The sequence below is a fragment of the Phoenix dactylifera genome, chromosome 2 (assembly GCF_051530095.1).
Source record: "Phoenix dactylifera cultivar Ajwa chromosome 2, Ajwa_hap1_PhDact_Kaust_v1.1, whole genome shotgun sequence".
NCBI classification, from domain to species: domain Eukaryota; kingdom Viridiplantae; phylum Streptophyta; class Magnoliopsida; order Arecales; family Arecaceae; genus Phoenix; species Phoenix dactylifera.
This window is the reverse complement of record NC_143191.1, coordinates 48,940,553-48,965,000: the sequence shown is the minus strand read 5'-3', so window position 1 is coordinate 48,965,000 and position 24,448 is coordinate 48,940,553. Positions and strand designations below refer to the sequence as shown.

At 38.6% G+C, this 24,448-nt stretch overlaps 2 protein-coding genes across 4 annotated transcripts; both read right to left on the bottom strand.

Moving 5' to 3' along the window:
* Window positions 1-1,144: 1,144 nt before the first annotated feature.
* On the bottom strand, window positions 1,145-8,599 carry CCT2 (phosphorylcholine cytidylyltransferase2). Its single transcript, XM_008811114.6, has 8 exons — window positions 8,282-8,599; window positions 6,981-7,094; window positions 4,220-4,315; window positions 3,452-3,494; window positions 3,163-3,318; window positions 2,897-2,977; window positions 1,606-1,716; window positions 1,145-1,518 (listed from the first exon to the last, which is right to left on the bottom strand). Exons 1-8 carry the CDS (start codon window positions 8,419-8,421, stop codon window positions 1,426-1,428), a joined length of 834 nt encoding a protein of 277 aa, XP_008809336.1. The 5' UTR covers window positions 8,422-8,599; the 3' UTR covers window positions 1,145-1,425.
* Window positions 8,600-18,213: 9,614 nt separating this feature from the next.
* LOC103721075 (small RNA-binding protein 11, chloroplastic) lies at window positions 18,214-24,437 on the bottom strand. Of its 3 annotated transcripts, none has more exons than XM_008811112.6 (5): window positions 24,200-24,437; window positions 19,502-19,570; window positions 19,300-19,406; window positions 18,935-19,031; window positions 18,214-18,781 (listed from the first exon to the last, which is right to left on the bottom strand). In XM_008811112.6, exons 1-5 carry the CDS (start codon window positions 24,399-24,401, stop codon window positions 18,753-18,755), a joined length of 504 nt encoding a protein of 167 aa, XP_008809334.3. In that variant the 5' UTR covers window positions 24,402-24,437; the 3' UTR covers window positions 18,214-18,752. The 3 variants fall into 3 exon arrangements, with proteins under 3 accessions (XP_008809334.3, XP_008809335.3, XP_008809333.2); XM_008811113.6 differs by having other exon boundaries at window positions 18,968-19,031; window positions 24,200-24,436; XM_008811111.6 differs by lacking the exon at window positions 18,935-19,031 and having other exon boundaries at window positions 24,200-24,432.
* Between the last annotated feature and the right edge of the window lie 11 nt (window positions 24,438-24,448).

Sequence of the window (24,448 nt, the reverse complement as noted above, 5' to 3'; positions counted from 1 at the left end):
TGGAAAATGAACGATGATATTTTATTATTAGAATAACAAAGCTTATCTCTTTTCAATATTTGGTGCACGTAATATTGATTTTTGTAACTAAATGACATGTCATTAGAAGGATCGGACAGCATGCAGTAACAATATTCTCTCAATTGCTGAAAAATTATCAAATCCTTCTTGGGCTTTTCCTCTTAGAACAATGAATCTTCTATTTATTATCCATAAGTAAATTAACTGAAGATTATTAATTATTCTTGAATTATACATGTATTTTATGTTTCATCAACAAGTTATTCTTAACTGATTTTAAGAAATCTCTGTAAGCTTGTTGAATATCCAACCTGTCTTATTACTTCTTTTCATATCCTCGATGAAAAGCAAGGTCCTTTAAATTTTTTTTTCATACATGTCGAACAGGTCTTTTAATTCAATAATAAAAAAAAAAGTTACCTCAATGGGAAACCTTTGTGTGACAAACCAACATATCCGTTATGCAAAATCAAAATGGAAAGCTGAAGAACTTCTGAAACTAATAATATCAGAATACCTTCAGCAATGCACAATGATGAATATATCAAAAGTTTCATGACATCACACGATGTGCTAATATATATATATATATATATATATAAACAAAGATTCAACTTTTTAACCAATGTATTGATATTCATATCAGCCAATGCCTCTGGGATGCTAGTTTATAATCAATCAAGAAAAATAAAAGCCATGCTAATCTACATGAAACATGCTTTCACCTGAATCATGCTCGAACTGCTGATAAACCATGCCGGACATGACTTTGAACCAGCTTGAGAACCCAAATTCCATCCTCTTTAATAGGTCAAATACAGTATCTGGTACAATTTCTTATGACGTCTGATCTATCTTGAGATATTTTTGATGACAACAATGTGAATACGTCTCTTACGCATAATCTAAAAAAAAAGAATTAACTGGGTAATGCTCCAGTTTCATGCCTCTCCTTACCCTGGGGAAATTTCTGGGTTCATCTTGGGTAGCACATCCTCAAATATTTGGATCCGGGTAATTCATCTTGGGAGATCTTTCTTCACTTATGTCCAAAATTAAGGAAAAAAAAACTAGATATTCACAGGGAAAAATCATTAGTCATACTGTGGTGCAGCAAACAGAATTTGGAAGTAAAAACTTTCAATATTTTCGGTAACTTCAGCAACAGAAATAAGAGTAAGCTTCCACTCTTTTGCAATACAATATAACTAAAGCAAACACCAAGTCAAATCACCCACTCATGGTAAACTAGTGGCCGCAGACATAAGATGACGAGGATATGATTTGGGCGGCATGGTCATGCGGGTTAAAGCTATGATAGTCTGTTTTTAGTACGCCATTTTTCTGAAGTAACATCACAAAAAGCATTGCAACTTACATCTAAATATATAGCAAATCAGACTGCTACTCTTCTTCATCCTCATACTGCAACAAGCTGAAATCTTTTGCTTGCCCCCTCTTCAAGCTTTCCTGAATTCTTTCTTTGATGGCCGTACCCTAGGAACTCAATAGAGTAATCAGCACAGTAGCAGAATCAGAAAAAAAAAAAATTGAAATTATAACAATTGAAGCATAAAACCTCACCATTGAATGACATCCTTCCTCAAACTTCTCAAGGAAACCAGCAACCCAGCGATCTGCATTTTCTACCCACTCATCATGCAGCATACTTGCAGTTTTTGCTACCGTTTGCAACTGAAAAGGAGCTCCCGAAGTCAATATTCCAAAAAGGATGAAATGTCAATGAACTGATCAAACATAAATCACCTGAAAAACTTTCACAAATGATGGACAATGAATGGAAATCATGGAAGGCCCCTGATAGAAGGGAAAGGCTAGGTATGCTCTAGAAAGTTTGCTGTACAAGTTAAAGGTTCCATACTGAATCTACAAAACAATGGGCATGGCCCTAGGGCTCTTACAAAAGTTGCTTGCAACCATGTAAGGCAGAATGAGATGCGAACATCATGAAAAAAATAAAATATTGGAATCACTCTTTGAACTGTGAAGGATCCAAACATCCAATATGCAGCCATAAGTTTATATAATTGAATAATTCATTGCTTAATTCCTTCCAAGGAAACATTATGCAAGAACAGGGCCTGCCAAGGAACCGGGAGAGCTAGTGGCTACATAGGAAAACTAACCTTGCCAGCTATGCAGTTTAAGGCTTTAAGCTCATTCAACCAGAAAAAAACTGCAAGATCCTACCAGGTCACCGATAACATCAGGAAGAAAACAAAAAGAAATACAAAATTCAATAGTACCATAAGAACCACATGTCTTGGAAATGCTTCAACTTATTTTTTGTTTTAGTTACACATTGCACAGAACATGTCAGATTTTAATTTTGCCAAGGTCATCATAATTAACACCCTATGTATCATGACCTTCAGTTCTGGATCAAACATTTGCCAATAACTGTTACAACTAGATTTTTTAAAAAGTGCTGGAAAATGCAAGTCAAATGCGATAAGTCAAATGGCCCTCTTTGTCATGGTGGATACCAAAGATTGTTAATTTGTATTAGACCAGGCTCATGTCAGCAAAGACTGGCACAACTTAACCTACAAATTACAAACAATTTAACAATTATATAAGCAGATAGCCAAGCACAAAGAGGCTCAACATAACTAAAAGAAGATGGCAGGGCCTGTTCCTACCGAACTTCTATCTATCTGGGCCAAGGACAGAAGAAGCTAGCCCTGGTTGGATCCAAACTCAAGTCATAAATAGACTGGTGCTGGGCTTTTGCCTTATGTGGACCCAGCACATTCAAAGTTCTTTATTTTTTTTCTTTTCCTTTTCTTCCTGGAAATCTAAACCTTCTAACTTAAATATGTAAAGTATTCTAGTCTAGTATGGAGGATAGTACCTTCTCCTCGACTTTTTCTCGCTGCTTCTTCATATTATCTTGCAAGTCTTTCAACCTCATGTTCACTCTTAACCGCTTTTCCTGAAAGAAAATCCAAATTATGGAAGTTCAGCTACCTCACCCATATAAAAAGTTGCCAGAACAAGTAATCATCAGAAAAGCGGCACCTACTATAAGAACATAGACCATCAGAAATTAGGTTCTCACAGACAAATAATCATCTATCCTGCTAGCACATGATAATAGACGGTTCAAATATAACATGCCTTCACATAGCTGACCCCAAGGTCCTTCCTGGTGTATCCTCTGGCCAAGTTGCGCATTACGTACTGATTGTAGTCTTTAACTATTCTCATTATCATATCAGATGTTGATATCCCTTCTGTGCGCTTTGTCTCCTTAAATTTACCAATGGACTTGACCTGCCAACCATAGACTAATCTAATGATGTCTGATGGAAAACGCAACTAAATAATGTTGGATGCATAGACTTAATGATATTGATGAAATAGCATGCAGATGCATATACACAAAAAGGTCATTCAAAATACTCACATATTCATAGACATCATTCCCAGCTCCACTTGCATCTGCGTATCTATATAGATTTGATAAAAACAAAGAAAGTGCATCTTCTTATTAAAATATTCAAGGACTGTACATAAATAATTGGTCAGTAAGATTACATCATATACAGAAAATTAAACAAATAGAATAAACCAAACACTCCAAGAGTCCTGCAGTATATTTCACCAGAAAAAAAAGAGTCCTGTAGTATATGCACATCAAGGTACGTCGTACCGGTACCGGTAAGCGTACCGGTCGCCTATCGGACCCGTACGGTTTCGGTTCGGACCAGTGCTGAACAGGCCAACAGACGCGAAAAAAATTCCGCGGAAGCATGTAGCGCGTGTGCCACGTTAAATGCCACTGAGTGGCATTAAATGCTACTCTGTACAATTAAATGCCCTGCGCGGGTGTGGTTCCTAGATCCCGCTGCCTCGCACGGGCAGAGGGAACCGTGCGCGAGCGAGCTGCCCAGCATGAGGAACCGCGCCCGAATGCGCATACCAATCCAGTTCGTACCGGTACCAGGCTTATACCGCTCGGTTCCGGCCTCTCACGCTTGAACCGGACCAGTCCGATACGGGCCGGTTCGGCATACCATGATGCACATACGTGCATAATGAAGGTCTAAACAATAAGGATGCAAGTAGGAATATGTTTGAATTTCATACTACATAAAGCATTAGTATTTTACTAGCAAAAATCCATTGACAAATCATATGGGCCATGCACATGCATTTGGGTTGAATGACTTACGGGAGGGAGTCATGTGCTACAAAATCAATCTTGTGCTTGTCAAGGAACTCCCTTGTGAGCACCCAAGGAGCATCAGGAATAACTTCATCAACCCATCTGATTTAAAAAAAAAAAAAAAAGGAAAACAAGAGAAAACAAGATTGGTAATTATAAGTGCTTCTAGATTTCCAAAAGTGCAAAATAAATAAATTTTTCTTCTCATTGTTCAATTGCTGAATAATAAAAACTCAGAGCATGTCTTTCATGCAATCCTTAAAGAAGCCATCTAACAGACACAAGCACAGCATGCTGCAGCTTCGAATTGGGCAAGTTCAGTAAGAGCCCCTAATATGTAAGTGCAACAAGGAGAACAAAGGGTAACTCAAAGCAAAGAATAACTTTGGAACATATGACATACAATTCATCTAGTCTTTCTGCTTCCTTTATTTTTATTTCTTGTTTCTTGGTTTATTGCACATTCAATGTTATTGCCCTTTTATATGGAAGTTGCTCTGCAATATCTTCTTTTTGTTTTAAGAAAAAAAAGGTATTAACTTTTGCAAAATGCACATATCGTTGTGTTGAGTTAACATGATAATATCCAGTAGTAACATGAAAAACAGCATTTCCTATTGAATATCCCAACACATTTCATAAGCATGCCTTGTATAAAAAAAAATAACTAATGGCATATCGATATTACACAAACTATTGACATCCAACTACACAAACATTGGGAATTTCGTTATATATTCTTACATCCATTTGACTGATACGACTGCCATGCACCCAAGCCATGTTGATATACACATTTTGATTACAAGTTGAGATTGCAATACCACTAAGTCTCAGTTGAAGATGTAAAATCACTATTTTAAAGAAGACCATGAACAACAACAAAGAGAGAGATATCAATTCTTCAGAAGCATTAATCAGAGGGATGAAATAAAAGGTTGTATGTATTGGGAAAAAAAAATCAGAACATTGTTAACCTTGATCCATGGGACAAACTCATCATAAGGTAAGTGAAAAACCTTAGGTTCGTAATAAAGTTGTTAGCAGTCAAAAAAATGCGCCATAGAGGCCATATGCCAAAATAAGCAGCAGAAAAAAATCACTGAAGGGTCCTAATACTAAACAAAATAAGATTATTGTTCGAAATCATCCAATCAACTAGAAGTCAAGGACAACCATAGAATTCCAACAAAATATTAAGATAAGTTATATAAACAAGGTAATCACGTTATACATATCTAAAAAAATCAGTAGAATCACACTCATTTGGTTTTGGCAATTCTTAGCTATTAAAAGTTTTTTCTTTCTATTATTTTCTTTCTATTATTGGAAAACCATTCATTTTATGCTGTGTTTGCCTATTTAACACCAAAGCCATTCCACATATTAGCAAATAAATGGTCAGGAGAGTGCCTTCCAAATGGCAGATTGTTATGTGGACCCAGTAGAAATTGACACTTGAAATATAAATGGCTTTTCCAGGAAAAAACCCACCAACTTCCTCCTGTCCATGATGCATATTTCCATGGTCAATTTCCACCCTACTGCAGCATAACAACTAACAAGAAACACCTTTAATAATTAAAAGAACCTCCTGTCATCCTATTTCTAAATTTTTCATCCCACAAAAATTCAAATGTCCAAATCAAGATCATCCACCTTGCCACAAAACAAGTCTCTAAGAGACAAAATTTGCAATGGCCTGACAAGCCTATTCAAACCATCATTTTGGGGCCACAAGCATTGAAAGACAATTTTACATAACATTTCTAGAGAAATATTCATCATCATACAGCTTTTCAACTATGTATAGATTCCCAAATAGTCATTCTCAAAAACATTAGTTCAAGACCAGCTAATTGTATCAGCTATCTATGATGTTCTCTAAGTCATGTGATAAGTCAAATGAAATGTTATTACTCATGGGTACAAAGTCTATATCTCGAATGTTGTCACTTACTCCAAGTGGCATAACGTTTCCATAAATTTCAAGCATGGTCCCTCCATAATCAATCAAAAATAAATGCTCATGAAGGAAACTGACATCCATTCAATAACAAATTCCTACCTAACAATGGATCTACCATCATGACATTCTTCAATTAAACTATGAAATGTTTTTCTAGACAGGTTAGGATGAAAGTTCCCATGTTAGATAATAGTTTCTGGGAACTTACTTTTTACTAAAACATACAATGTCAAAGAATATAAGTTAAAGTCCTAAGATCAGGCAATTCGCTATACCTCTCATAATTGTCCCCGTCATTATTTGTAGCCAAAACTGATCAAATAGTTCCAATAGACAATCAACACCTAGATCTAGCTAATGCGGCGCATATATTCACACATGATAACATATTCATCATCGCAGCCATCTTTACAGCAACCTGGTTCTGCCTTCATCATTGCAGCCAGATTTAGGGCAACTTCAGTCAGCCTTATGGTAAAACATACTATGCTATGATGCAAAGTTCACCAAAGAAAGCAAAAGATACATAGTAACATCAAGATGTCAATGGTGCATGCAAAAAGAGTGCAAAAAGGCATGGAAGGCAAGCCCCCAGTAATATCACATGATATGTATGTATTCACTGTTGAAGGTAAGATGCTCTTGCTGTATGGAAAAATTGACAAGCATGATAACGAGCCAAAAAAAAGAGAGCATCTTTTTATACTACTCAAATTAAAACCAGGTTCAAAAAAAAATTAAAAGGAGAGGATCGAATATTTATGTAAGCTTCTAAAACAATAGGGCCAGACAACTTACTTGCAATGACGAAGAGATTCATAACGCTCAGCTTCAGTCATGACAGTCTTCCCTTTAAATTTGTGTGTGACCTCATCATTGCAACAACCGACAAGAAGATACGTGTTTGGAAACCTATATCATAAGAAGAATCAATTAAAACTAAATGCATTTTAAAAGTTAAGCAACAATAAATTTATAAATTATACAAGATGAAATTCTAAGAATTTACCGAGAAGCATTAGCAAGAAATTAAAGATGACTAACTGGTCAATTTAACATATTACCTGCACAATTGAAAATATTTTTAGAACTCTTTTTCTTGCTACATTATCATAATTATAGCACATAGACATTCAAAATACTGCACGCACTATAGGCGTTCAAAGCAAAGGTGCCATGCAATTTTTCCCCAGGTCCTTGATTTCAGCTTGCAGGTGGTAAAGAGTACAAGAAAGAAAGAAGTTTGCGGAGCAGCTTTCAAAAGACTTTGGTGGGTTCACAGATATAAAGATATAAAACATCAAGGAAACTAGAGTTTGCGCATTGGAGCAATCTATTTGCTAGAAAATTACTAAGATATCTTCCACCGTGCTGACCTCATTAAATTAAAATTGACAAATGGCCCTAATCTTTCTCCATACAATTTCAACTATCAAAGAGGAATTATAAGAAATACAACCAATAGAGGCTTGGAATTCTTCACCACCCCATTAATGAAGTCTTTCAGAAGAAAACTGGGCCCAAAATTAATCTCACATGGAAGGGGACAATCAACCACTAGTAAAGATGAATTTACCATGAGATTAGATGTTCAAACACTTAATGAGGCGAACTTACTATTCAGAGAATCATGACAAGAACCGTAAGAACAACTAAACACCTCACAGCCAAACAGCCAAAACACAATATACATCTTCTACGAAGCAAGCAGCCCAATGCAAACGTGGAATCACCAAAAATACGCACGAAACATCCAATTCCCACAAACAGACGAAGCTCACACCGGCAATCCCTTATATTACTTAATAAAAACACAAAAAGGATCGATCTTTCCCATCAAAAACTCCATACGACCGAAAATTCACAAATCCTATAATCACAGATTACACATACAAGCATAAACCGAATTCCACTAAAGAGAACCAAAACTGTAATCACTTGGAAATAATGACAAGGACAAAAAGAAACGAACTTTCGCATCAAAAACTTCATGAAACCAAGAACTTTCGAATCCGATGACCACACGACCAAATCCTACAAGGAAATCAAATAAGGATCTGGAAATCGAGAGAAGAAGCGAAGGAAGTGAGTAGGGTTACGATTTCTTGGCCTGCTCGAGGGATCGGGCGTGGCCGAAGTGGAAGAGATCATAGATGCCATCGGCGTAGACTCTGACGGGCCTATCCCCTTCGCCCTTTCCCTCTGGTTTCTCCCTCTTCTCCGGCGTCGGATCTGCCATTGAAGTGCGAAGCCGAATTCCGTCGAGGGAGAAGGAAAAAAAAAACAACGGCGAGTTGAACGGGGGAGGATCGCGGTGCGGTATTCTGCTTTTATTGCGTTCTTTCTTTCTTTCTTTCTTTTATTTTTGGTATGCAAACGGATGGACGCGTGGAAGGTGCCCGACATGGGTTCGTAATAACGGTTTCTTTTCTTCTTTTCTTTCTTTTGCTTTTGCTTTTCCTTTTCTTTTTTTTTTTTGCGCCCTTCCTTCCTTTAATTTAATTTATTTTTATTTTTATTTTTATTTTGCTTTGGCATCAAGAGCTCTGCAGATCCCACTGATAGAAGTGGGTGGAGTTTGGTAAGTGATCCATTTTGGGAGGCCTTTTAGGGTTTGGGAGGAGTACCCAAGTTCTTTTAAGTGAACGAGGAATTGTTTGGAGAATCTATAGTGGGGTCTTGAATTGGATATTCATCAAATGGTTGCGGAGAGATGGATCCATTTTAGGCTAACATGATAATTAGGCTAAATCTGAAGAGATAAAATTTTCGAGAAAAAAGCAAAATCTATTTCAACCATCTATGATGTCTCTTATTTAAAAGTCAGATTTCAGAAAAGTGCACAAATGATATTCTGTAATTTTACAACCTTTTCTACGATTTGCACTATATCTTATGATATACATCACACATATTAAATTTTAGTTGGAGTGTAAATAAAAGCAAGATAGTGTATGGTGCTAACGTGAGATTAATAAAATTAGTCATCATTCGAATGATACACTACTTTGTTTTATTCATTAAAAAGAGACTTTTGATTACTTTAAATAAAAACAAAAAGATACATTTTGAAAAAAGGACTAATATATAAGAATCATTTTTCAAAATGTAATTCTATGTTTAAAATTATGTTGCAGTTCAGTGTACATTGCTCATGAATCTTCTATAGTATACACGTGGCACCATAGAGTATTGTGCAGCTACGGATAGCTGCCATCAAGAGATGAACGATCATCAAAAAAGGCAGTCCATGAGTGCGTGCCTTATCATACACGACATCATTGTTGGATAACTGTCCATCTTCTGATGGCGGCCATCCAGAAATACATGGCACTCTGAAGCATGTGGGCCACACTGCAGAAGATCATAGTTGATTTATATTAGTGGGAGCCATATCTACAAGCAGTCTATTTATGTGCAACCAAATACCCTCAAGAACTAATTTTAACTTGTTCAAGAGCTGAAACCACATATCCTTAGGATGAAAAGTAGTTGATTGATGATTTACATGCTTGAATTTGAATAATAAGATCCACCTTTGACAAATTGTGTGTTCTAGTTGGGTGAACCATAGCTATGGATCCATTTCATAAAACAATATTTTAAAAAAGGAGGGACATGCTTCGATATATCAATATTTTTTCTTGAGTGTTCGTTTATCCTCATCAGACGACTCAGATAAAACTGCAACCGTATGCCTCGCAAGAGAGGAGAAAGGAGTATGGCAACTTCTCCTGGTCCTTGACGAGGTCAGCTTGTTGCATCGGTTGTTTCCTTGTTGGTCGAATACCATGAGAAGTAGTGCCCACCAGCTTCCATGGTCTTAAAGAAATTGAAATTGGTATCTGGAATCATGAAAGGACAAGAAAAGATCAAGAAGCTCCCCAACCACCACCACCCAAAAAAAAAAAAGGGAAAAAAAAAAGAATGCTACACCTAGCAGTTTGGCCAGATTGCAGAATTTAAAAATCATTTTCTTTTCGAGGAAAGCACAGTTGCAAAATCCTGAAGTATTAATAGATAAGATTGTTTCTTGATAACTTTGCTTCATTTTAGAATCTTGATGAGTTTCTTAGTGTAATGTCCAGGCCCAATACAGACCGGGCCCAATACTGTAGGGCCCAGTTAAATAGTATTGGGCCAGGGAAGGGTTAGCAGGCCTTGCAGGCCCAAGAAGAGTAGGCTGCCATCTCCCCGAGGGCTGAAAGGACAGTACCACCAGGTGGCCAACGGAGAGAACCCCCACAGAGCATGCACAACAGAAAACCGCCACCTCTTCCTTCCCTCGGCAGCCGAGCTGTGAGCTGGCCGGAAGGGGAGGGCAGCTGGTGGCTCCCGGGGCTCTGAGGAAGGAGAGGATGCCACCTCTCCTTGGGGTCAAATCCTAAGCCAAGTTTTTATAGCCCTAAAACCTGCTAACCCTGATTTTTGATATACCCCCCTAAACCTCTAACCCCCTGGAATTACTGTGCCAGAGAGCTTGGCCCTGGAGCTGGAAGCAGAAGGTACCCCACAGCCCTAGGAGAAGAAGGAGGGACTTTGCCGAGAAGGAAGAACTGCCCAACGGTAACCGGCAAAAAAATCCAGGTAAGAGGCCCCTTTTTAATAAAATTTTAGGGAGTGGAGAAACCCTCTGTGGGGTATTCTCCCCTCTGTTTCAACTATGGGACAGAGAGGAGGAGACCGGCAGAAGGGAGAAGGGTCACGGGCCGGACCCATAGACCTCGGACCGCCCTGAGAACGGCCGCGGCCCAAGGCCAGGCCCGATGACCACTCGGGGAGAGCCGCCTGCAGGGCACCGCAGCCTCGGCTGCGGCTACTCTAGGGCTCGGGGGGCAGCCCCGGGCCGCCGGTCAGGTTGAGCCGGCAACCGGCGTGGCCACAAGGCCGCCCGCCCCGGCCGGACCACTGCCTCCTCTCCGGCAAGAGGCGGTGGTGCCGGAGGGAAGGACCAAAGAAAAGAAAAGGAAGAAGGGAAGAAGAAAGAAAGAAAGAAAGAAAGAGAGAGGAGGAAGAGGCCGTAGATCCGGCCGGAGGAGAAGAAGAAGGCCGGAGGACCGGCCGAAATGGCTAGGGCTTCCGATCGGAACCAAGGAGAGAGAGAAAAAGGAGATGAGGAGGGGACTTGCCCGTGTACGGCCGTGAGCGTCGCCGGTGTGGGCTCGGCCGGGGAAGCCGAGAGCTCGGCCGCGGGCTCGATCGAGGAAGCCGAGAGCTCGGCTGCGGGCGTCGCCGATCGCGGTCCGACCCCCTCCCCGTGAGGAGGAGACCATCGACCTCCCTTCGCCGGAGAGGAGAGGAGAGGAGGAATGGGAGATCGGGATGAAAGGAAGCTTCGGGAAGGAGAAGAAAAAAAAAAAGAAGAAACGGTGAAGAAAAAGAAAGAAAAAGAGAAACAAAAAGAAAAGAAAAGAAAGAAAAAGAGAAGAGAAAAGAAAAGAGTGGGTTAACGGGCCAGAATCGGGTTCGGATCCACATCCGAACCCGCAACCCGTTAAGCCTAAAAATCGAAATGGGTTAAGTAAACCCAATTAAACCGGACCCAATCTAGTTGGGTGAACCCGGATGAGGGATTGAGTGGGATCTGAACCCAATTGAACCTGAACCCGAGCCCAATTTAATTGGGCTAAGTCTGGACGAGCCCAAACTACAAATTGGGTCAAATCCGAACCAAATTAGGCCCAAATTGATTTGGGTCCGAACCCAGTTGAGTGGAGTTAATTCCAGCAGACCCAATTAAACTTGGGATTAAGCCTAATGACCAATTAGAAGGCCAATTAACCCATATGGACCCAATCAAGGCTCCAATATGAACACATTAGACTTGGGCTAAATTTCGGGTAATCCAAACAAGTAAAAAGGAAATAATATGCTTATTATAATGTGTTTTTAGGTGACTCAGGATCCGTCACCAGGACGTAAGAAACTTGGGATAACGAATTTGCTGTAAGTAATCTGTCTTAATCCTATCGTAGATATTGTATTACGTTTTATAAGATGAACCAGTGTTTTTTTAATACAATTTGAATTGCATACATGATTTGTGAAGAAAGTAAGTAACCTGTCCTAATCCTGTTATGGATCATGTCATGTTATTAATGTTTCCCAAGCATTTATTTTAAGTATATATGTCTCATGCATGATATGTTACAATGCATAAGTAACTTGCATGATCCCAGAAGCTATGGCTATGTATGCAACATGATGATACTGATATTTTAATCACACTTGTAAGTTTATAAAGTCTTAGCTAGCCAAGAGGTACTATAATGGGCTCAAAGATGCTACTGATCGAATGCAACTGAGCTGGCCTTGCTAGTGGCCGAGAATAACTTCGCTGGCCTTGCTAGTGGCCGAGAATGACTAGCTGGCCCCGCCAGTGGCCGAATGGACTTCGCAGTAGCATCCGAGAGAATGGACCACGGCATGCCGGGGGGCACGGTTTCATATGCATATATTATGAAAATTTTGTGATTTGCACTACTGCTTTGTTTAAATTGCATACACATTATGCCATGATGATTATTAGATAAACATGCATGTCAGCTTCTCAAACCCTGATTTGCATGTTTAGCCTACTGGTTGATCCGGTAGGATTATGCAGGATTACTTACTGAGCCGTGTAGCTCACATCTGTTTATGCTTCGTTTTCTTTCAGATCCTCACCAGTGATCGCCATCAGATATGTTTTTATTTTGTTACAGAGCTTCGTTATTTTTTGGAGAAGCTTATATACTTTTGTATATTTGAATAGCAAGAAGTTCTGTATTTTTGGTATCAGACTTAAAGGTTGTACTGCAAATATTTTAATATATAAAAGTTTGAATCCTTTTTGGCTACCTGTTACCCCTGTATGAGGCTGCGTGCTATTGTGGGCGATAGTCGGCAATAGCACGGCCGTGTCACGGATCCGGGTCCGGGGCGTGACATCTTGTGGTATCAGAGCAATAGGTTAATTATGAGTAAAAATTTCAAATTTTAATAAGGACAGGGGTAGTTAAATCTCATTTAGTGAAATTCCGTATAATTGGAAAGGAAGAAAAGATTTTATTGGTTGCATCATCGGTCAGTCACGAAAATTGCTTGACATAAATATTTTGATAGACGACAATGAGCAACAAAAAGAAAGAAGTTAAGGCTAATACAAAATCATTCTCGGGGCATGATTATGACAGGTATGGTATTAGAATTCAAAATTTAAGACTACTAAGGATTTTGGTGTTCTGAATTAGAATGCTAGCAAGCCATGCCAAAATAAGAATAAATTATTTTGGAGATTTCTCGATGGAGTAATTTGTATTTTGGATTATGATTAAATTAGATTTTGACTGATATTAAGTGGAGTACTAGCCATGGAATGTTAAAGTACATTGTGATTATTTGTGTATCAGTATATAGGTGATTTTGAAAGTTTAACTTGATACTGAGTACGGTGGATAATACTTCTAGTTTGAAGTTAATTATTTTGATAGCAAGATAGGGTTCATAAGTTGTTTAAGGCTTGGACAAGAAAGATTTTATATTCTTCGAGGATGAAATTTGTATGACAATTATGCATGAAACTATTATATAAAAAAAAAATATATCTGAGAAGAAAGAGGATTATAGATTATGAAAAGTATTTGATGCTAATGCTCTCACCTATTTCTGTTAAGCCGATTAAGATCTTTGTATGGACTTAATCAAAAGCAATTAATTTCTTGGGCCAAGGATTATAGTATTTAGAATCTAAGGTAGGAAGACTAATCTTGTTTTGGAAGAGACAAAAAAAAAAAAAAAAAAAAACTCCTATGTATCATAGACAAAAAGGGGTCAAGTTTTGATATGCCATGATTTTGCCAAAATCTTATGAGCAAGCATTTTAAGGGGGAGACTAACTGAGATCTCGAGGATGACTCGATGGTTGAATACTTTTAAAGCCTGAACCTTAAGGTATGACTAATTTCGAGGACGAAATTTATTTAAGGGGGGAAGGATATAATGTCCGGGCCCAATACAGACCGGGCCCAATACTGTAGGGCCCAGTTAAATAGTATTGGGCCAGGGAAGGGTTAGCAGGCCTTGCAGGCCCAAGAAGAGTAGGCTGCCATCTCCCCGAGGGCTGAAAGGACAGTACCACCAGGTGGCCAACGGAGAGACCCCCCACAGAGCATGCACAACAGAAAACCGCCACCTCTTCCTTCCCTCGGCAGCCGAGCTGTGAGCTGGCCGGAAGGGGAGGGCAGCTGGTGGCTCCCGGGGCTCTGAGGAAGGAGAGGATGCCACCTCTCCTTGGGGTCAAATCCTAAGCCAAGTTTTTATAGCCCTAAAACCTGCTAACCCTGATTTTTGATATACCCCCCTAAACCTCTAACCCCCTGGAATTACTGTGCTAGAGAGCTTGGCCCTGGAGCTGGAAGCAGAAGGAACCCCACAGCCCTAGGAGAAGAAGGAGGGACTTTGCCGAGAAGGAAGAACTGCCCAACGGTAACCGGCAAAAAAATCCAGGTAAGAGGCCCCTTTTTAATAAAATTTTAGGGAGTGGAGAAACCCTCTGTGGGGTATTCTCCCCTCTGTTTCAACTATGGGACAGAGAGGAGGAGACCGGCAGAAGGGAGAAGGGTCACGGGCCGGACCCATAGACCTCGGACCGGCCTGAGAACGGCCGCGGCCCAAGGCCAGGCCCGATGACCACTCGGGGAGAGCCGCCTGCAGGGCACCGCAGCCTCGGCTGCGGCTACTCTAGGGCTCGGGGGGCAGCCCCGGGCCGCCGGTCAGGTTGAGCCGGCAACCGGCGTGGCCACAAGGCTGCCAGCCCCGGCCGGACCACTGCCTCCTCTCCGGCAAGAGGCGGTGGTGCCGGAGGGAAGGACCAAAGAAAAGAAAAGGAAGAAGGGAAGAAGAAAGAAAGAAAGAAAGAAAGAGAGAGGAGGAAGAGGCCGTAGATCCGGCCGGAGGAGAAGAAGAAGGCCGGAGGACCGGCCGAAATGGCTAGGGCTTCCGATCGGAACCAAGGAGAGAGAGAAAAAGGAGAGGAGGAGGGGACTTGCCCGTGTACGGCCGTGAGCGTCGCCGGTGTGGGCTCGGCCGGGGAAGCCGAGAGCTCGGCCGCGGGCTCGGCCGGGGAAGCCGAGAGCTCGGCCGGGGAAGCCGAGAGCTCGGCCGCGGGCTCGATCGAGGAAGCCGAGAGCTCGGCTGCGGGCGTCGCCGATCGCGGTCCGACCCCCTCCCCGTGAGGAGGAGACCATCGACCTCCCTTCGCCGGAGAGGAGAGGAGAGGAGGAATGGGAGATCGGGATGAAAGGAAGCTTCGGGAAGGAGAAGAAAAAAAAAAAGAAGAAACGGTGAAGAAAAAGAAAGAAAAAGAGAAACAAAAAGAAAAGAAAAGAAAGAAAAAGAGAAGAGAAAAGAAAAGAGTGGGTTAACGGGCCAGAATCGGGTTCGGATCCACATCCGAACCCGCAACCCGTTAAGCCTAAAAATCGAAATGGGTTAAGTAAACCCAATTAAACCGGACCCAATCTAGTTGGGTGAACCCGGATAAGGGATTGAGTGGGATCTGAACCCAATTGAACCTGAACCCGAGCCCAATTTAATTGGGCTAAGTCTGGACGAGCCCAAACTACAAATTGGGTCAAATCCGAACCAAATTAGGCCCAAATTGATTTGGGTCCGAACCCAGTTGAGTGGAGTTAATTCCAGCAGACCCAATTAAACTTGGGATTAAGCCTAATGACCAATTAGAAGGCCAATTAACCCATATGGACCCAATCAAGGCTCCAATATGAACACATTAGACTTGGGCTAAATTTCGGGTAGGATCCAAACAAGTAAAAAGGAAATAATATGCTTATTATAATGTGTTTTTAGGTGACTCAGGATCCGTCACCAGGACGTAAGAAACTTGGGATAACGAATTTGCTGTAAGTAATCTGTCTTAATCCTATCGTAGATCTTGTATTACGTTTTATAAGATGAACCAGTGTTTTTTTTATACAATTTGAATTGCATACATGATTTGTGAAGAAAGTAAGTAACCTGTCCTAATCCTGTTATGGATCATGTCATGTTATTAATGTTTCCCAAGCATTTATTTTAAGTATATATGTCTCATGCATGATATGTTACAATGCATAAGTAACTTGCATGATCCCAGAAGCTATGGCTATGTATGCAACATGATAATACTGATATTTTAATCACACTTGTAAATTTATAAAGTCTTAGCTAGCCAAGAGGCACTATAATGGGCTCAAAGATGCTACTGATCGAATGCAACTGAGCTGGCCTTGCTAGTGGCCGAGAATAACTTCGCTGGCCTTGCTAGTGGCCGAGAATGACTAGCTGGCCCCGCCAGTGGCCGAATGGACTTCGCAGTAGCATCCGAGAGAATGGACCACGGCATGCCGGGGGGCACGGTTTCATATGCATATATTATGAAAATTTTGTGATTTGCACTACTGCTTTGTTTAAATTGCATACACATTATGCCATGATGATTATTAGATAAACATGCATGTCAGCTTCTCAAACCCTGATTTGCATGTTTAGCCTACTGGTTGATCCGGTAGGATTATGCAGGATTACTTACTGAGCCGTGTAGCTCACATCTGTTTATGCTTCGTTTTCTTTCAGATCCTCACCAGTGATCGCCATCAGATATGTTTTTATTTTGTTACAGAGCTTCGTTATTTTTTGGAGAAGCTTATATACTTTTGTATATTTGAATAGCAAGAAGTTCTGTATTTTTGGTATCAGACTTAAAGGTTGTACTGCAAATATTTTAATATATAAAAGTTTGAATCCTTTTTGGCTATCTGTTACCCCTGTATGAGGCTGCGTGCTACTGTGGGCGATAGTCGGCAATAGCACGGCCGTGTCACGGATCCGGGTCCGGGGCGTGACACTTAGTATCACTTTGTAATGGGTTTCACAAATGATGAGTTTGGTGGGTGATTAAATCTTATGTAGAATATGATATCATATTCATATTATATTATTTGGATTTACTAGTTATTCATAGATAAGATTATTTCTTGGTGGCTTTCTCTTTGTTTTAGAATCTTGATGAGTTTGTTAGTAGCAATTTGCGATGGGTTTTCAACTTTGGTTATTGAATTCTAGCAAGAATGCTGATATCATATTCATGTTGTAGTGTTTGGATTTCTGATGTATTCATTGATAAGATTACATTTTCAAATTTCGTCTACTAGCAAAATAGTACCCTCTTCCCTGCTATTATTTTTTCAAGGTTTAATAGCTAATTTCATGCAGGAAGCTAGGAGAGTCTATCACCCCATTTTGATTAGAAGTTTCAACTGCACTTGAAAAGTATCTATGTTTTTTTTTTCTTTTCTTTTTCCGAACTAGTTAGAAATACATTAGAAGTAATTTTCTTTCCAGATTATCAATCAACACCATTTTCTTCAATAAGAATGATTTATTCAGGTGAATGACCTAAAGACATGAATAAATGGATCGGTTGTGTCGTAATACCGAATTTGATTGAATGAACATGGAGCTGCCTGCTTAATGTATGGATTAAAAGTAAGATTTGCATCGCAATAACAATAAGAATTATTTTACCAATTAGCAATGAACTTATGAGTTATGATCACAATTTCTTAGTCTGGATCCATTTTATGTAGCAGAAGCAATCGTTGTAATTGATTCCGGAGTCCTCAATTTTATCTGTTCACTTCATAAAAGTTCTAGGAACTCGTACTTTTGGTTTATAAAATCCTCAGAGCCCTTCAAGGTCTTGTGTTATGTCAGCTGAATTAGGATAATTATGATCAGAAATCTTTCTCTGGATGCTTAATGACTACCAGCAGAACTAATATTTTCACATTTACTCCTTGTCAGGCTTGAAAAGTTATTTAACCACATCACTCTTGATGCTATATAAGGATGGAATTGTAAACTACATCAGCATGCGACTTTTGAATGAGATTTGTGCAATCTGAAGACAATTTACCACCTTCAATCTTGGCTTCCTGTTTGAATGTCATTGTTCCAGATTATCAACATGCACCTTCAGTGAGCTTCATAATAGCATCAACATTGGTATTTCTTTCCAGGCCGCCAAAGCAGCTATATCAATTTTGATTAACAATATACAATCTTTATCTCAAAAAGAATGAAGCAGATATTGACTATAATACACAGACAATCATGTTCCATAGTTTTTGTCCAGAAATTAGGAAGAACCAACATCAGCAGCGAAGGCAAACTAATATGCCTGTCAGCATCTCAGGCAAGATCTGCTGTGTGTTGAACTGAAATCCACATGGGAGGATAAAAAATGATAATTGGATTGCATCCTCTTGTTGGCCTACATTGCAATATATACCTTGCTTTCAGCTTTCACTGCTTCCTACCAGTAATAAGGATCTTAAAGTTTGACAGTGGAGAGATATAAAATGCATTAGTATTGCAAGAGCATTAAGAACCAGCAGTAGTTAATTTGGCTAATAATATTCTTCCCCATCCCAATTATCCATCCATGAACTTGTCTCTGAATTTGGCTGTGAAGGCGGACCCGAAGTTATTGGGTAATCAGCAAATCCACTATTCAAGGGCTTTGCCATCTCAGAATAGATGATTCTGCCATTTATCCTCTAAAACAAACAAACAAACAAACAAAAAAACAATGAATCTTCATGTCTTCAGATTTTAATGGGCAAGATAAATCAAAAGACATCAAGCACACCATTCACTTTGCAAGAACAACAAAACAGAATGAAGCAAGTCAAATGGTGAGACAAGGAAACCGCTGAGAAAAACTTTAGGTGCAGATGGCCCACATAGAAATTCCATGCAGGTGGTGCCTGAGTTCCATGTTGGCCCAAGAGGAATCATCCCAGCCACCTGTTTATGGAGGGAGGGGAAAGGGATGTAATAAATAAGTTGATGAAAATGGACTCCAGGGGCAACAGGATGGTAGATAATGCCCATACAGAAATTTATACAGGCCATATACACCAAAAATTTGTCCAAAGTTTCAGGATGCATTCCTAATAACAGAATCTAAAAATCATGATGGACTTGTTTATACGTGGCATGTAATAGTTGCCTCTTTTGAAGGGCATTAACAAGCAGGGGAAGATAAAAGAAGAATAAGGTTTAGATATGGGACCCTTTGATCCATCTGCTCCATAGCCAGCAGAGCATCATCTTGACTAGAGTACTGAATGAAAGCATAGCCTTTTGACTTCTTTGTCTTTTCATGTTTAGCAAGTTTAACTGCCAAAACAAGTACATTCTCAGGCAGATAGTTATGAAATTAACATTTAAAAGGCACAGCTAAACAAACCTGGCACCAAAACTGAAAATCTTACCCTCTACTATGGGGCCAAACTTTGAGAATAGTTTAATGAGAGTAGCTTCACCAATAGAAAAGGGCAGATCTGTAAAGCAAGAACACAGCAAACTTCTACTTAAATACATGCCATAAATTTCAACCTGAAAGCTTGCACATTGGTCAATGCAAATTATAAAACTTGTATCTCACGCCCTAGGAAGCACATATACTTCAAATCACATGCTGTGTCCGTATCGTGTCTTGTATCGGATATTGATATTCATTGGATACTACACGGATATGTCTCCGATGCTTGTATTAAGTATCCTGTTTTTCAAATTTAAAAAAGCACTGCATACTTCTTAGACATACTTTAGATACTCCCTCGACACCTCCAAAACTGAGAGGGAAAGGTCAATTTTGTAGTCTATGATATTAATTTATGAAGTATGGATTATGGTCTATAAAATAATGACTAAATGATGAGTTTGTAAAATTTAATACTACCATATAAAGTATGGACCACGCTCCATAGATTGGCATACCCTACTATGCTTTACGAATTCTTTTTTGTATATATATGTATGTATTTTTGTGTATGTATGAATGTGATATGTATAAAATATAGAGTATGAACTATGTTAATGATGGGATTGTGAAAGTTAATGCCACTAATATAAAGTATAGAGTATGTTATTTAGTCTGGCATATCCTACTATGCTTCATGGATTTTTTTATATACTTATATACATAAATACATACATAAATATATGCATACAACATATATATTCATTGACGTACTCTACCTGTATCTTGTCCAACTTTTTCAAGATTTGTTGTATTGTGTATCTGTAATCATGCTGTATCCATGTCAGTGCTTTACAGCTCATGCTGTAAGTCTAGCTTTTGCACTAGGCTGTGTTAGTTTTAGGTACAAGACTGGCAAAATTGGTATAAGCTTCGCCTTGGACGCTTGATAACTCAGCAAAGTTACCCAGTGTGGTCTCCATGGAAAAAAAACATAGGAACATTTTTTTTGAAATCTCAAGCCAACCAAATTCAAGTCAATCTTTTGGCATATAAATAATAATTTAAAATCTGTCGCACAATTCAGAAATAAAACTTATCATATTCATCTTAGATCATATCAATTCCGTACAGAAACAAAAACTGACCAAGCATTTTATAGTTCAGTTTCATTCCAGAAAGTTTCATAAATGCCTTTAGAAGCCTCTGGGTTTCTTTTGTTCTCCATATTAAGTTCCTCAGGGCATCCTTGGATGCCTTGTCTTTAGAAATTCAAGTTGTTAGTAGCAAATAAGTGATTTCGTTCATTAGGATATTTGTTAATGCTCCAGTAAGGAATACTTATAGTTTGAGTAGAACAATTGAACATTTCCCTCCCTCTTGTTTTACATTCTTAGTTTTTTAAAATTTCTTTTTAACTAAAGTTACTAAACACTTTCTCCTGACTCATGAGAGTACTTGATTTCCGAATTTCAAAATTTTCTAATCAAAGAAAGAACATATTCATAATATCGATTTCTTCTTTCTTAATATTTAAGTTCATTACTGAGTTTCGTTTCTTGCTGCACCATGGGATTCTTTTAGGGTGAGCAGTGGATGTGCAAGGAAGGCTTTTGAGAAAACTCGTGAGAACAATTTGTGAAAGTATACTACATTGGCCTTGTCAAGTACATACATGAAGATATATAATTGTACAACTTATAATATAAGAAAGCTAAACATATTTATTATGTCGCAAGAAGTATTATGGCAACTTACAAAATAAGCTCTTCCTATGGTTTCTTGTTCTAACACACACATATGGGGACCTTGCTTTCCACCCCCACAACCCCGACGAAAAAAAGAAAAAAAAAATCAACATTGACTAAATCATTTCGGAATTAAGGAAATTACCACTCAATATGTTTGTTAAAGAAAACCTTCCTACTCTTGGCAATATTACACTCTATGCTGACCGTGATGCTCTCTTTTCTCACCTGAATCTCATCTTCCAATTTTTAAAATAAAATGCGCTACAACAATGTTTCACAATTGACTTTTTTTGTACTAAAAGTTGTATGAGTTGCACATTTCCACTTGATCATATTATGAGAATTGCCCTGTATTTCAGCACAAATTACCTGTGAATTCAATCCTTCAGGATTCTAGACCTATTGATATTTCCAATGAACCCCTGACATGCCCAAGCATGGAAGCAATAGAACCATGCAGCACACCCCTAAAACTAGCTTATCTGATCCTAATGATTTCCCAATAAGTTCGGTAGGCAAATCTTTGCTAATGCATATAGAATACCACTTTAGCCATCTCATGTTCCTTAAATTTTTTATTATTCTATTTAAATAATCTTGAGAATAGCTATCAACAGAGTAGGCTAGTGGCTAGTGCTATGTTTCATTAAATAAAAAAGAGCCAAGAAACCAATATTCAATAACAGACCAAGAGAAAATAACTTATAAAATCCACAATAATCTATAAGAAGCAATTAGAATTTCACAAGAATGGGGTAATGACTGCAAAGATGGTCTATGGTCTTTCACTGCAAGAAAAAGAAGAATTGACAAGACATAGTGAACAAATACTTCTACGGTTGTCCATTGTCCATCTTAAATTATATCTTAATCCCATAATAAATGAAAAATCTTATTTGCTAACCCTTACCTCTTTATTGAACCTGAACCAAGAAACCCTAGGCTACCTCTACTAGAGTAAACATATTGGATGCAAAACATCATAACTATATGACAATTAAATCTTGCTTCTCATCCACCCAAATAAAATTTAACATGCTTAGCAAGGATGTGCAGTTGAGCACTAAAGCACGACATCGACAAGGCATAATGCACAGAATTAGTTATCTTTTTCAAGATGAAATGCTAAGGAATCGTTGTCAATGAAAAGGACAGAATTATGAAAGAAGTGCAATTCAAATTCAATGGAGGACTTCAAGAAGAAGATCTAATAGCATTTACCTGGGGCATTGGATAAGAGTGAATTCACTAGTTAAGATGGGATGGGAGGTTCGATAACCTAAATTGTCTATTTATAGGAAGTGGGATGTGTAAGATATTGACTAATATACTGAAAAACTAAAAATCAAATATTTATCATAGCTTGGTTTATTAAATATGGTAGTTAACTTTTTCTTTTTTCACTTATGCTTAAAATGACCATCAAGGTATTTCATTGTTTCCTTTGCTATTTTAAGCCTAAAAATACATGCATTTTTGTTTTTTTTTTACACAAATACCCTTATAAATATTGATTATTGCATTGTTACCTGCCAAAAATTACTATTAGCATATAGACCTCTCAAACCATCTGGATTTTGCATCAATACTTGTCCTGTTAGATTTTTGGCTGTCAATGTTAATAAGCTAAGTGTAAAAAGAGTTTACTGAAATGCTTGAAAAGTATCTACAAAAATGTGTATTTTTTCAATACAAATTAAATGTTAAACTTTTCAAGGATATTACTATAAAAGGGTAATAGCATCAAATGATACTCAAAACAGTTATTTTTTAACATTGTTAGCCAAAGATCTAATGGAAAGGGTATCCATGTAAAATCAGGATGTTTGAGGGTATAAATGAAAATAGTGATTTTTGGACGTAAAAATGTAATAAGGCATATTTTCTTGGGAATATATGTAGAAAATCCAAAAAAAAATTGGATGCTAAATTTAACTTCGACTTTGTTACATGATTTTTAATTTCCCCTAAGGACATATAGCATGCCCATTCATTATAATCTAGTAGATGGCCTACTTGTCTCAAATGTAGGGCTCATTCATTGCTAATATTTTTTTCCCTTCCATCTTGGATATTAAACTTATGCTTCTTCTACAGCCTATTAACATATTGCTTTGGTAAAGGTTATTCCTCTGGACAGAACCAGTATTTCTGGTGCAAGACCATCGGAACAATATTCTTTTAGCTACTGAAAACTTGCTAAACCATTTATTATTTTTCACTAGCCAAATAATTATCTGAATTACTCTAAAACCATCGTAACCATATTCTTTTAACTACTGAAAACTTCCTAAACCATTTATTATTTTTCACTGGCCAAATAATTATCTGAATTACTCTATAGTTTTGTCAAAAAACAACCAATAGTTCATGAAATTTCCAAAATATTCTCATGGGACAGTCATGAAATACAAATTAATAATGCTCTTAGTTGGCATTCGAAGTGAACTGGTGCTAGTGTTTCTATTACGCATTCATCTTATCTCTCCATTTCTATTTTTATGTAAAAGAACAGATGTATTATTAAAATTAATTCATTTTCCTAATACTTTTTCCCTTTAATCATCTTTCTAAACTTTTCACGTTTTCCCTGGATTCTGAAAATAAAATTCTACAGGAGTGTCAATCAGTAGGTCATAATAGAACAGGGACTTTCCGCAAACACATGCTCAACAACGCATTGCATCATACATATACTGCTTTGAAGAGAAAATGGAACTCCCACATGAGCAGAAACTTAGGTAAAACCACAAAAAAATGCCAAAAGGCAAATGGGCGCTCAGAATTTGACCAAAAAAATGGCTTTATAGAAGAAAAACCAGAGAAGAATGTGCGGATTCTACAAAAGTCTTTGAAAAGATGCAAACTTTGAAATCTCGGAGGAATTCATAGGGGGAATATCTAAATCACAGGGAAAGGAGAGATTTTTCGAAGTGGGGAAGAGAGAGAAGGCTTACTACTGACGAAGAGTCGGCTCCCGAGCGGGAGATTGGGAAGCGATGCCTTCGTACTGATCCCATTGGATGGGAGAGAAGAAGGAGAGCAGAGAGGCCTGGAGAGGGGTGGATTCAACGACATCGTTGAGAACACCGCTGCAAACATCTCCAACTCCTTGCTTTCTCCGAGGCGTTCGGGAGGACGCCAGTCCTCTCCGGGCATTAAACGTAGGGTTCAGATGTTCCGCAGGAACAGATTAGCTTGTCTAT

Coding starts and splice junctions, on each gene's coding strand:
- LOC103721075 (XM_008811111.6), bottom strand. CDS start 24,401: ATGCCCGGAGAGGACTGGCGTCCTCCCGAACGCCTCGGAGAAAGCAAG. Junction 19,571..24,199: donor GAGCCGACTCTTCGTCAGTA/GTAAGCCTTCTC, acceptor CTTGCTTTACAG/ATCTGCCCTTTTCTATTGGT. Junction 19,407..19,501: donor GTTTGGCCCCATAGTAGAGG/GTAAGATTTTCA, acceptor TTGTTTTGGCAG/TTAAACTTGCTAAACATGAA.
- CCT2 (XM_008811114.6), bottom strand. CDS start 8,421: ATGGCAGATCCGACGCCGGAGAAGAGGGAGAAACCAGAGGGAAAGGGC. Junction 7,095..8,281: donor CTCGAGCAGGCCAAGAAATC/GTAACCCTACTC, acceptor CTTATGATATAG/GTTTCCAAACACGTATCTTC. Junction 3,319..3,451: donor GGAATGATGTCTATGAATAT/GTGAGTATTTTG, acceptor TATGGTTGGCAG/GTCAAGTCCATTGGTAAATT.